The sequence below is a fragment of the Notamacropus eugenii genome, chromosome X, assembly GCF_028372415.1.
Source record: "Notamacropus eugenii isolate mMacEug1 chromosome X, mMacEug1.pri_v2, whole genome shotgun sequence".
In the NCBI taxonomy this organism is placed as follows: domain Eukaryota; kingdom Metazoa; phylum Chordata; class Mammalia; order Diprotodontia; family Macropodidae; genus Notamacropus; species Notamacropus eugenii.
The window spans coordinates 56,410,006-56,423,247 of record NC_092879.1 but is presented as its reverse complement, the minus strand read 5'-3'; the positions used below and the strand labels follow the sequence as shown (position 1 = coordinate 56,423,247).

The 13,242-nt window shown below is 39.9% G+C and overlaps 1 protein-coding gene across 2 annotated transcripts in view; it reads right to left on the bottom strand.

Moving 5' to 3' along the window:
• Nucleotides 1-9,952, bottom strand: part of HPRT1 (hypoxanthine phosphoribosyltransferase 1) — a 28,208-nt gene extending 18,256 nt beyond the window's left edge. Inside the window, exon 1 of one of the 2 annotated variants that reach the window (XM_072625928.1) lies at nt 9,693-9,952. In XM_072625928.1, coding sequence (XP_072482029.1) covers nt 9,693-9,719 — 27 coding nt within the window. In that variant the 5' untranslated portion in view covers nt 9,720-9,952. The remainder of the gene's footprint in view (nt 1-9,692) is intronic. The other variant, XM_072625927.1, reaches the window with a different exon arrangement.
• Between the last annotated feature and the right edge of the window lie 3,290 nt (nt 9,953-13,242).

Genomic DNA, 13,242 nt, shown 5'->3' with positions numbered 1-13,242 from the left:
ACCTTTAACACAACTTGGCCCCTCCCAATTGTAGTCTTCTTATAGCTTACTATTGCCACACACTCTGGAATCCAGTGACACTGGCCTCCTTGCTGTTCCTTCCACATAATTCTCCATCTCTGACTGCATTTTTGCTGGTTATCCCTTATGCCTGGAAGGCTTTCCCTTCCTGGACTCCCTAGCTGTCTTCAAGTTCCAGATAAAAACTCACCTACAATAAGCATTTTTTAATTCCCATTAATGCTAAGTACCTTCCCTCTGTTGGTTATATCTAATTTATCCTGTTTGTATCTTGTTTGTATTGTGATCGTTTGCATATTGTCTTCCCTATTAGATTATAAGCTCTTTGAGGGCAGGAACTGCCTTTTGCCTGTCTTTGTATTTCCAGCTCTTAGCACAGTGTCAAATACATAGCAGGGACTTAATGAATGCTTGCTGAGTAACTGACCGTATCGAGTGCTGGGTTTGGAGTCATGAAGATTGGAGCTGAAATTCTACCTCAGAGAGAACTGTGGGACTTCCCATAGTTACTTCACCTTACAAAGAGCAATTAAGCAACAATGGGTGATTTGGTTCAGTAACAATGCTCTGACACAAGACTCTACCCCCTCCCAATTTCATTTTCCAATCAAATTATATTTCTCTCCTCTCTGTTAGTGAATTCACCTTTGGTAATGAAACTTCAGGCATCTAATTATATCTTAATTTATACATTGATTTAAGCCCATTCTGCAATGCCATGAGGCACACAGTGTAAGGATTATCTATCCTCTGAATTTTACAGGGGAGAGAGGAGGCTCAGGAATTTGTGACCTACTCAGTCACACAGCTAGTGGTACCAGAGTCAGAAGTGGAACACAGGTGTTTCCTCATTCCAAGCCCAATACTCTCTCCAGGACCATGCTGCCTCTCTAGAACATGAGAAAGTTGCTTTGAGAAGCAGTGACTTTTGAAGGTGTGTGTGTGTTCATCCTTTGTAGCCGAAGAAGACCATGCCATCAGAGAAATGATGACATGACTTGCACTTGACTTTGTTTTGAGTGAGGCAGGGCTGTGCAGGTCACCAGCCTCACTTCTCTTCCAGAGCCATCTGAATCCAGTGACCAGATACTCATCAGGATGACTGGAGATGACCCAGGATGAGGCAATTGGGGTTAAGTGACTTGCCAAAGGTCACACAGCTAGTGAATGTTAAGTATATGAAGTGAGATTTGAACTCAGGTCCTTCTGACTCCTGCAGTGGTGCTCTATCCACTGCACCACCTAATGTACGATGGTTTTTAGCACTTTAATAAAGCACTAACTAAAAAAAAACTGTCAATAAGATCAAGTTATTGCCAAAATAATCAGGTAACACTGGAAGAAAAAACAAAACAAACCCAAAGCCCCCAAACCACTATGATTATGCTTAAATGCTGAGCATATAAAGACACAACCAGTTTCTGGTCTCAAAGAGCTTCTATTCTATTGAGGCGGAAATGTACATTTAGAATTCAATACAAAACACATGAAGGTAAGAAAATAAGAAATGAAGGGAGTGGAGAAAAACCAGCAGCTAGGAAGGTGGATTAAGAAGGGGGTCAGACAAAATGAGTTATGTTTGGAAGGAAACCAGAGATTCTGAGCTGTAAGAGAAATGAATTCCATGCCCAGAGAATGTATGAAAGGGACCAACGTATAATAAGCTTTGAAATGGAGATGCGTCTAGTTGTAAAGGGCTTTCAATATCAAACTGGAGTTTGTGATTTTTTTCATTGTGGTAATAGGGAGCCACTGGAGTTTAGCAACAGAGTGACATGCTTAAGCATATGACTATTTATGTCAGAGTGGGATGGGCTAGATGGCCATGAACATATGTTGTTAACAGCAAAGAATTTGTAAATGTTAATAGTATTTAGGATTGTGATTATTAGCTGTAAGGTGATATACAAAACAAAATGGCATTGCTATTAATTTATTAAACCAATAAGCATTTGTTATCCTTTTAGTTTTGTTAATAATTACAACCTTTAGGGTAGAGCTTTACAAGGTAAAGTAACAAAGTTACAAAAGTAAGTCAGTTTATAGGATTGTTGTGGGGAGCAAATGAGATAATGGCCAGGAATATAACTGCAAAGTGCTAAACAAAATATTAGCACTGTTCTTTATCACCCTGTTAAGGTGATGGCACAAGAGATAAAGATAAAAGCTTTACAATTTTATTAATAATGATGTGAATCTGTTTCATTAATTGCAAGATGATATTCAAAACAAACCAGAACTATTAATTTATTAATATTATTTTTAATAATTTTATTAATGTTAATAATTAACCCTTATCATTTACAATGATGTTTATGAGATCACCATGAGAAGCAGACAAGATGAAGGCCACGAATGCATTTCGTTAATTGCAAGGTGCTATACAAAACAAAATGGCATTATTAATTTATTAATATCATCCATGATTTTGTTTATGTAATTAGGATTGTGATCTTTATAGTGTTGCTAACATGAACAATGACTTTATAGTATCTCAGTGAAGAGCAAATGAGATAATGGCCACAAATGCATTTCATTAACTGTCGATTTCTAAACAAAATAATAGCATTGTTATTACCATCTTTGTGAGTTTGTTTATGTTAATAATTAGTTCTTAGGATGTTGATCTTTTCAGTTTTGTTAATGCAAAGAGCACGTACGATAATGACATGAATGCATTTCATTAACTGGAAGGTATTATACAAAATAGCACCGTTACCATCTTTATAACTTTGCTTAGTGACTAGTATTTAGGACTAGTATTTATAGATTTACAATTTTATTAATAATGATGTGAATCCATTTCATTAACTGTAAGGTGATATTCAAAATAAACCAGGGTTGTTATTCATTTATCAATATTATTTTTAGTAATCTTATTAATGCTAATAATTAACACTCATAATTTACAATGATGTTTAATATAAAGATATTAAATTAATAACAATCCATTAAACATCATTAAACAATGCCATTGTTATTAACTTATTAATATTATCTTTATATTAATAATCAGTATTTATGATTGTGATCTTTACCATTTTGTTTATGTTATGAGGAGCAAATGAGATATCCATCAATTCATTTTATTAACTGCCTAGTGCTATACAAATTAAAATAGCATTGTTATTTATTATTATTTCTATTAAAATTTTGTCAAGGCATTTTTACCTTTACAAATTCTGCTTTACATTTACAATTAGTTTATAAGATTGGGAGGAGAGAAATAAGATAATAGTCAATGGGAACATTTCATTTACTGTAAGGTGCTACAGGAAATAATAGCATTTTTATTCAATTATCTTCAAAATTTTTGTAAATACTAATATTTAATGTTTAGGATTGTGATCTTTAGTTTTGTTAACATAATGAGCAAATGAGACACTGATGTGACTTTATTTCATTAAGTGCAAGGTGCTAGCTGGCACTGCAACCACTTGCATAGATAACACTCTGATTCACCAAGTAAAAAAAAACTTGGACAAGAAGTATTTCCATTGAGAAGTTGACAGACACAGGTGCAATACAGGGCTAGGTGCTGTGGATGCAAAAAACAGAGCCCATGCCATCAAGAAGCTTACATTCTAATTCGTAGCATATAGTGGGCAGTGGTAACCAAGAAGGGTTATTTTGGTCAGGGAAACCACAGGGATGGCATCCAATTCTGAAGGTCTATTAAGCAATGACAGCATCCAACTTTTTCTATGGACACAAGCCATCATGTCTGGCTTCTCCAACAGTTCAATCAGTGCCCAATGAAGCAATATTCAGCAAATGGCTAAGGAGGCTCATCCAAACTGGCAAAGATGGCTGCCTGAATGGGAGCCAAACCATTGAACTCATATAAACCCCAGCAAAATTCTGAAATTTGCACCAGATTGAATAATGGTTTAAAAAAAAATCACATCAGAAACCTGAGTGACATCTTCTACCCTAGATCTGCACAAAAAAAAAAACAGCCAGAAGGCCCCCAGAATAGGAAAGGAGACCACTCTGCCCCCAGCTAAGCCAGCGCAACCACTTACCAGCCCAACCAAGGGAAAATTACCAGGGGGAAGCCATTAGAAGGTTCCAAGGAGCAGGACATTGGCTGGGCCACTGAAGCACTCAAACCAGAACAACAGGAGTCCCTACTCTTCCATTCCTGAAGATCCAGTGCTCTGAACCTCAAAGATGGGGGTAGGTGGGAGAGGGGGCCCTAACCCTGGGAGGTGAAGGTCAGCACAAGAACCCAGAGCAAGATCACTCCACCCAAAAACCAAATGCAGAAGGAAATGGAACCTTTTCCTAACACAAAGCCCCAATTCAGGAACTCAAACTTGAGACATGAGTGAATCAGACACTGACCTGTATATAGAACTAATACAAATTTTGAGATTCCTTCAAAAAAAGGAAAGAGGGAGGAGGGGAAGGTAACAAGAATTTATTAAGCACCTACAATGGGAAAGAAGGCCAGCTAGGTGGCACAGTGGATAGAGTTGTGGGCCTGGAGTCAGGAAAACCCGGGAAGTCACAAAGAGTCAGACATGACTGAAAAATGACTTCAGTATGTGAAAGAAAACAGTAAAAACAGTAAAAACAGTAAACAGAGACTCAGATAAAAAAGGATGGTCCACAAGGACTGCATGAATACCTAGAAAAAAACGAAGCAAAAGATTTTTAAAAAAATGAAATCAAAGCCTTGGGGGAAAGAAATGTGCCAAAGAAGAGAAAGTGGCAAATCTAACCCAAGAAATGTACTCCTTGAAAACAATGTTAAAACAAAATCAAGATAAAAAACAAACTGGAATATAATGTACGGGATTGGATATCAAAAACAACTGAACTGGAAAATGGGTCAAGGGGAGATAATTTAAGAATATTTGCCTTCCCCAAACCCATGATTAAAAAAAAAGCTTAGGCACTATTTCTTTCTTTTTAAATACAAAAAATTATGATTTATTTTAGCAGCATTTGGAAGGAATTAGCTTTTCAAAGTAATAAAAATGTAATTGAATAATATTTGACAAAAAACAAATTGTAGTAATTTTTATCTAAATAACTGAGTTGCATAATACTGCCTATATCAGTTATGGTTACAGCCAAAGTCAAGTAAAAATGAATCATCTATTTATTTATTTTTAGCTTTTTTTTCAGTATTTTATTTTTTCCCAATTACATGTAAAAACAATTTTTAACATTCATTTTTGAAACTTTGAGTTCCAAATTAGATAATTTTAAGATCTATTAGAACTAGAGGACAGAAGAAAGGACCCCAAAAGGAAATAAATGTCCCAGGAATGTAGGTCAAAACTCATAGTCCCCACAAAATATTGTAAAATCCAGAAAGAAGCAGTTTAAGTATCAAGAATTCCAATTGAGCACACAAGACCTGGCAGATTCTTCTAGAAACAAGATCTTGCAATACACTGTTCTGAATACATTGTTCTGAAAGGAAAGAGATAGGCTTATAGCCAGGAATAACTTGTTCTGCAAAACTGAGAATAATCTCTCACAAGTGGAAAAATGGACTTTTAATGGAATATAGGACTTACAAGCATTCTTGATAAAAAGACCAGAGCTGAGGAGGAACTTTGAAATGCAAACACAAGAATTCAGAGAAACTCAGAAAGGTAAATTTATTTCAACAACTGGAAGTTGTATTATGATGTAGTGCTAACAGTCTCTCATGGGGGAGAGAACACACAAGTGTCCCTTCAGAAGTTTAGTATCTTCAAAGGATATTAAAGAAGTTAAGTAAGGAAAAACAGAGGAAGCAGGGTGGATTGGTTCTATTTTGTGGGTTTTTGAGAGGAAAAAGGAAAGTTAAAAGGAATGTGTTACTGTAACAGAGTTAGAAGGGGGTGAGTGAAAAGAAAAGCATACAGAGGTACGAAATAAACTGTGCTAACTAGATGTAATGGAATATTATTTTGCCCTAAGAAATGAAGACTTTCATTTTTGTCTTTGTATGTTCTGTGCCTAGTACAACAGTAGGTGCTTAATAAATGTTGACAAGAAAAATAATTTATCTTATTTTTCCCCAATTACATATAAAAGCAATTTTAACATTCTTTTTCTTTCAAATTTTCAGTTCCATATTCCCTCCCTTACCCTCCTTATTGAGAAGGCAAGCAATCTGACATAGGTTCTACATATATAGTTATGCAAAAGACTAAATTGACTTCTTAAATCACCTTATTCTGCTGCCATTTACCCTAAAGAAATTGTAGTTACATATGTGGTACTAAAATACCTCATATATAACTACAGTTTTTGCCTCAATCAATAGTTGTGTGATTCTCAGCAAGTCACTTCACCCTGTTGGCCTCAGTTTCCTCATCTGAAAAATGAGCTGGAGAAAGAAATGGCAAACCACTTTGCCAAGAAAACCCCAAATGAGATGACAAAGAGTCGGACAGGATTGAAAAACGACTCAACAACCAGAATACTTCAAATATGGGGTGGGGAGCTTACTCCTTCCCTTAATGCATAAGGAGATCCTTCTATGGCTTAGAATGTGGGTTTTTGGGAGCAGTTCTGAAAAAGTAAATGTGGCCAGGAAAGTTGGACCTTAAAAAAGCAGGTAAAATAATTAAAATCAGCCTTCTTAATAGGCCAATGGTCCCTGTCCCCAGTAAACAGTATCACTGACTTGTCCTACCCACTCCTTTTTTTTTGCGGGGATGGGGGGCTTGGAGCCCCTCTGATAAACCTCTCTGAATTCAGTCTGTTAAAGTCCTTGAGGGTAAGGCCTACTTCTGTTTTTTTTTTCTTTTTTGTCCTTAGCATGTGACCGAATGGAGCCTAGCTAAAACTAGTCTTCAGGTGTTAGACACACAGGTCTGTCTCTAGGCAAAAATGAAAGCCTTTTCAGCTAGGTAAAACCTGATGGAAGCTTGGGCTGGGCTGGTGTTGCCTAGGAGACCATAGGATGCCCTCCACATTTGGATGAGCCAGTGGGGTGGACTTGAGGAGGGGTGGGGGAGAAGAAATCTTTAAAAAAAGTCTTTTATGTGGCTTCCCAGATTAAAAATCATTAAATAATTTACCATACAAATACAAAACAGTCAAGGGGGCAGCCTGATGCAGAAAAACTGGAGGGGACCCCTTGAATTTAGATCCCAGCCCTGCCACTTACTATCAGTCTGATCCTGGGCAAATCAAGTCTTTCTGAGCCTCAGTTTTCATATCTGTAAAATGGGGGGGGGGGTTAAGAAGGTGATTTAAGTAGATGATCAATTTAATTCAAATAGATCATTGAGGTCTATGATCCTATGATATTGTTAAAATTGTGTCATTATGTTTCCAGACTAATTACGTAGTCAAGGGCAGGAGGGTATGTTTGACTATTTTCTTTATTTCTGATTTTATTGTCGATCTGCCAGGCTAACCATCATTTTGATGTTAATATTAATATTAAATGCTTTTATTTGTATTTTACTGAAACAAAGAAAGAGAAATCAAGATCCTGTGGTCTTTTAATGTCCATAAAATAAAGCATGTAGGTAGAAAGAGAAGGGGGTATATTAGCAGATGACTGCCATCATGTCTGCATCATGGAAAAAAAAATCCGCAGTCCAGTTTCTGTCTAGCAAACCCCAGGTACTGAAAAGCAAAGCAACAGATTCCCCCTTCCTCTTTTAGATTATGGTAGACTCCATCTTTCTCGCCTTCCATTCTGCCTATGGTTCCCACCTGCATTATCCAGATAAATACTGTATGATTAATCATATAACATAAAATGAAGACATACAGTAGGAGTGGCAAACCATTCTCATTTCTCAAAATAAAAATGCACACAGCTCTTAGTTGAAGACATTAAAGAATATTTTTGAACATCAACAGTCTAATTTGTCATCTTTGCCAGCACAGCTGCTGGACTCTAGGTGAGAAAAGACACATTTAACAGCTCAACAAACCCTATTGCCAAGGTGAAATTCAATTCTAGCACAGGGATTAACATACCAGTAATAACAGATTTCAAATTAAGAGAACAACTGCACATATCACATTATCTATGCACCTTATATAGTACCTATAATATTCAAAGTGCTTATTAATTATATATAAATGAATAAAAACATATCCTTTCACCCTTGCTGCATAAATCATCTTTTAGTTAGAATTTATAATTTTATTTTTTTAAGGTACACATCATGCCTAGGTAGTCAAGGAAACAGACATGGCAGACAAAGCATGATGGGATTACCCACATAAAAACATCTCATGATGAGCAAAATTTTGACTATCATCCATTTTAAATCACACAATACAACAAATAAGCAGCGCCAAATCTTAATCAACTGCAGACACCCTGTATACACCAGAGCTTAGAAAACGTATCAAAATCAATAAAATACACCTAAACTGAATTTCTTCAAAAGTGCAATCTTTCCAATACAATATATACAAAAACGTCATCTCATAGGTTTAAATTGATTAATGTTTTCCTGGTCTCAAATGCCCCCAAAAAATGTACATTTCAAGCTTTTAAAAGGTGAATATAGCTCTTTGTGGGGAATGGGCCATGTTTGGAAAAATTCAATATCCCTCTTGGTGCTATGCACATAGTGGGAGCTTCAACAGAAAGAATTTCAGTTCCCTGAGGGCAGAAGCCTTTTGCAATACCCTCCTCGCCTCCCCTCCCCCCTTAGGACAGGGCCTTCTTTATATTAAACATACCTTAATACGAAAAAATTTTTTAGTGAACTAAATTGATTACACAGTTGAATTTTATAAAACATTTTCCCCAATGTGTAAGGACGCTTTTTGTAGGATTCAGTTGGTTTATTCTTTCCTGATTTAATTGCCTGATTCAGGTGATTCATGATTTCTCAAATCCAAAAAGAATAATTCATCTTAAGCTACTAGAAGCTGAATCTAGCTCTGCAGGGCGGGGGGGGGGGGGGGGGGGAAGAGGGGGAGAGGAGGAAGAATGTGAGCGTGAGTATGTGTATGTGTGTATGTGTGTGTGTGTGTGTGTGTGTGTGTGTGCGTAATAGGTCTGGTCAAAAGCTATATTCCACTGGGTATTTTATGCTTAGTGGAAATTCAACATAAGCTCCTAGAGGGTAATTACGTTCAGTGCAGTTGTAGTGGGTTCCTCTCCCCGGGTGCCTAGTACAGGGTGCCTTGCTTGCACTTGGTGTGCACTTAAAAAATTCTTTTGCTGGATCATACTTAATGAATGAAGGGGGGAAAAGGAGCTTTCCTCCTTCCCTGCTTACTTAGCTCCGCCCTTGATTTTTTGGGGTCCCTCCACTTATCCATACCGCATCCCTTGCCTATCAAGCCCAGCAGCAAACGTTGGGTGCCTGGCTCATCCCTCAAATCCTCTATTGCCCGCCAGCCTGGTGGCCGCATATTCCCCCCCCCCCCCAACATGGCTGGTGACCATCTCTCTCATAACCCGCATTTTGGAGCGCAGCCCCCCTCCCTCCTTTCTAGCTCCTTCGACCGCCCCCCCTTTCCCTCAGCCGCCCACGTCGCGAAGCCGAGCCGGGCAGCGCGCCCCCCTTCTCCGTCTAGTCTAGTCTGGTCTGGTCTAGCCCAGCCTATCCCAGCCCAGCCCCCTCCCCCCGGGGATCGCTCCCCCAGCCCTCCTGGCCGCCCAGATGGGGGTCTGCGGGCAGGGACGTGCGGGTGGGGGGGGGAGAGAGGAGAGGGCAGGGGCGGCGGGGTCAGCTCACCACGATGCTGGGGCTCAGGTTCGCCATGACGGTGCAGGGGGCTCGACGGCGACGGCTGGGCAGCTGCAGGAGGACAGGAGAGGAGAGGAGGAGAAGAGGAACAGAGCAGAAGAAGGAGGAAGACGAGGAGGAGGAGGCGGCGCCCAGAGAGCAAGGGAGCGATCGAGATGCGACCGTGCCAGCCCCAGCTCTGAGCTGAAATGGCGCAGACTCCGCCCGCCAACCCTGCAAGCCACCTCCTCTGTGGCCCCGCCCCTTCCCTCCCCCGCTGCCCCCCCCCCCCCCCCGGCCCCTTTTCCGCGCCCCCTCCCTTCCCCCACTTCGACTCAGCCCGCCCCCGCCAGCCCCGCGGCAGGCAGGCACGCGCCGCGCCACACACTCACATCCACTCTCACAGGTACTGTCTCCCGCCTTTATTTTATTTCAAGATGCAACTCAATCCATTAAAACACTAAGGGCCTATTAAACATAGGTGCCAGGCACTGTTCAAACGCCAGGGATGCTAAGACAAAACGACTGTCGTTGCTCTCCCTGAGCTTGGATCCTGGAAACAACCCGTGCACACTTGCAGCACGACCTCTTCTCTCCAGATCTGTACCCCCCACCCCTAAGCTCCCCCCAGCTGCGCACACCAGTTTTCCCCTCGAACATCTGCGGTGCCCACTCCTCCTCCAAGGATTCCGAAAAGCTGAGCTTCCTTCTGATCTCTGGATGAGCTGGCTCTTTGAGGCCTTGTGATGCAGTCAGTGCAGTGGTAAGGGAGCCAAACCTGGCCTCCTAAAACCTAGGTTCCAATCTCATCTCTGCAGCTTATGACCTATGTGACCTTGAGCAAGGTATTTCAAAATCTGCAAAACTAGGGTCCTAGACTGGTCCTTTAGACCTAGGATCCATTCCTTGCTCAAAGTACACTTTCCTAGGACTCTCTGAGAATAGAGACCCTCTGTGTAGCTTCTACAAAGCTTTGCTCAGGGCATTGCACATAGTGCAATAAATATTGACCCCATGAATTCCAATGTCTTCCAAGATAGGGCTTAGGTTCTGACTTCTGTTCTTTTGCACTGGATGCTTCCCACCTTACCCCATGCCTTGCTTCCTCCTTCCTCACCTGCACCTCTTAGAATCCCTACTTCCCTTCAGAGCACAGCTATGAGAACTGCTTCTCCCTTCTCCTCAAATTATCATGTGTTACCAAAGTTTCTCTGTTTACATATTGTCTCCCCTCATTGAAAGTAAGCTATTCGAGCTAAGGGACGGTTTGATTTCTGTCTTACAATCTCCAGTTTCTAGCATAGTGCTTGGTCTGTGGTAGGCACATTGTTGATTTGGACACCCATAGCCAGATTTAAGTCCCAATTCAATCACTTGTTAATTGTATGACATAATTATGAAATTATGTTTGTCTTTCTGGGCCTCAGGTTTCTCCATCCAAATGAGAGAGTTGGACTAGATGACCTCTGAGGGCCTTTCTAACTCTTAGGATTCTTGGATTTCTATGATTGGTTGATTTGCTCACTCAAAAAATATTTGTTAAGTGTCTACTGGATGTTTCTTGCTAGGCCTGAAGAGAAGAGAAAAAAATAAAAAAGTGAGCTAAGATACAGCGCCTGCTACTCCAGGGGCTAGTGGAGGATAAAACAGAAATAATTATGTGTAACCTATGGCCCAGGGCCCCAAACTCTGGATACACCCACATTTACATACATACATATATACATATATATACACATACATACATATCTAGACCGGCTTCCCTTTTGGGGCATTGTCTTAAAAGGAGAGCACATTAAAGTCATATGTGTTTTAGTCCAAAGCAACTATTAACGTCTATTAAGATGAGTCTTCCTGACTCCAAGCCCTGCATTCTATCCATTGCACCATCTCTTCAAGCAAACATGTGCCAGGCACCGGACTAGACCCTGGGGACACAATAGACCAAAAACAAATCAATCTCTTTCTTCAAGGAGGTTACCTTCTATAGTAGGAACCAATATGTATACATCTATGTATACTCATAGGCTTTCCCCACTTCCTCCCACTTCCCCCACCCCCACCCTACCTAAGCTCTGAAACTCCAGAAAGAGCAAAAGGGATCTGCTGTGTACTTCTTTCTCTGACCAAGTGCAAAGGTGTGGCTTAGACCCACAATAGTTTAGTCAAACAATTCATTCCAAAAAGATGAGAATTAAGATGTCCTCACTTTCAGGGAGGTGTTACTAAACCAGTCCTGGTAGAAGTTCTCCAATTCAGTGGGTATAAGTACAGCTTTTGGAGGAAGATGCAATCAAAGATCCAAAGACTCATCAAGTAGCCCCAGAAATTCCCCATCAGCCTCCTTTATGTCACACACACACACACACACACACACACACACACAGAGGCACAGAAACAAGGGTCAAGCGCATTACCAAAATGTAAACAACATACTTCCACAGGTGGGGGGGGGGAGGGTGAAAGGGGTGGTCTTATGATTCATTTTTAAAAATACACAATTTTTTTGTATTTATTTAGTATTTAATTCCTCCCAGTTACATGTAAACAACAATTGTAACATCTTTTTTTTTTTTTAAAACTTTGAGTTCCAAATTCTCTACCCACAATTATTTTCTTTATGAAAAGCACTAAGAAAAGAAAAAAAATAACCTGGAAAAAAAGGTCTCTGCCCTCAAGCAGTTTACATTGTACTGAATATAGAGCTGGAAGGGATCTTATGAACCTTCCCATTCAACCCTTTTATTTTAAAGATGAGAAAACTGGGGCCCAAAGAAAGGAAATTACTTGCTGAAGGTTACCAAGCAAGTCAATGACAGAGCCTCATCTTTACCAGTTGGAGATAATTACAACTATATAGTCTCATTTGGTCCTCACAGCAACTTTGGAAGGTAGGTACAATTCTTATCCCCATTTTACACATGAGAAACTGAGGCTGAAAGAATTTAAGTAACTTTCCCAAATTCACTCTGCTAGAGTGTGGGGCAAGATTTAAACCTTAGGTTTTCTGGACTCCAAATACAACACTGTGGCCCCTGTGGAAGATCATGGAAAACTTTAGAAAGGAGGTTTTGAAGCTAAGTTCCTTAAGTCTATTACCCTCTCTGCAAAACTGTAGAATAATAATGATAGCATTTACCTATATACTATGTGCCATGAACTTACAAATATTATCTCATGTGATCCTATAGAGATAGGTCCTATTATTATTCCATTTTACATATGTGAAAGCTGAGGCTGGTTGTTGGTTGGTTGTTGTCCTTTGTTCTGATATCATTATGTTGGAGTCAAGGTATAGTGTGTCCAACTGTGGTTGATCAGGCCAATAGGAACTTAAAAGGCTCTGCCACAGAGCAGGCACAAATAGTTCACATGGACATTTGGAATGTGTGCATCTTGCTTATCTTTTAAGTTATTGCAATTTTGTTTTGCTTGTAGAGCACAGTGTCTTCTTTGATGCGAGCTTGCCATGCCAGATGATCTTGGGTCAGTGTCTCCCACATCTCATAATTAATTCCAAAGTTCTTCAGAGAAACCTTGAGTGTTCTTGTATCACTTC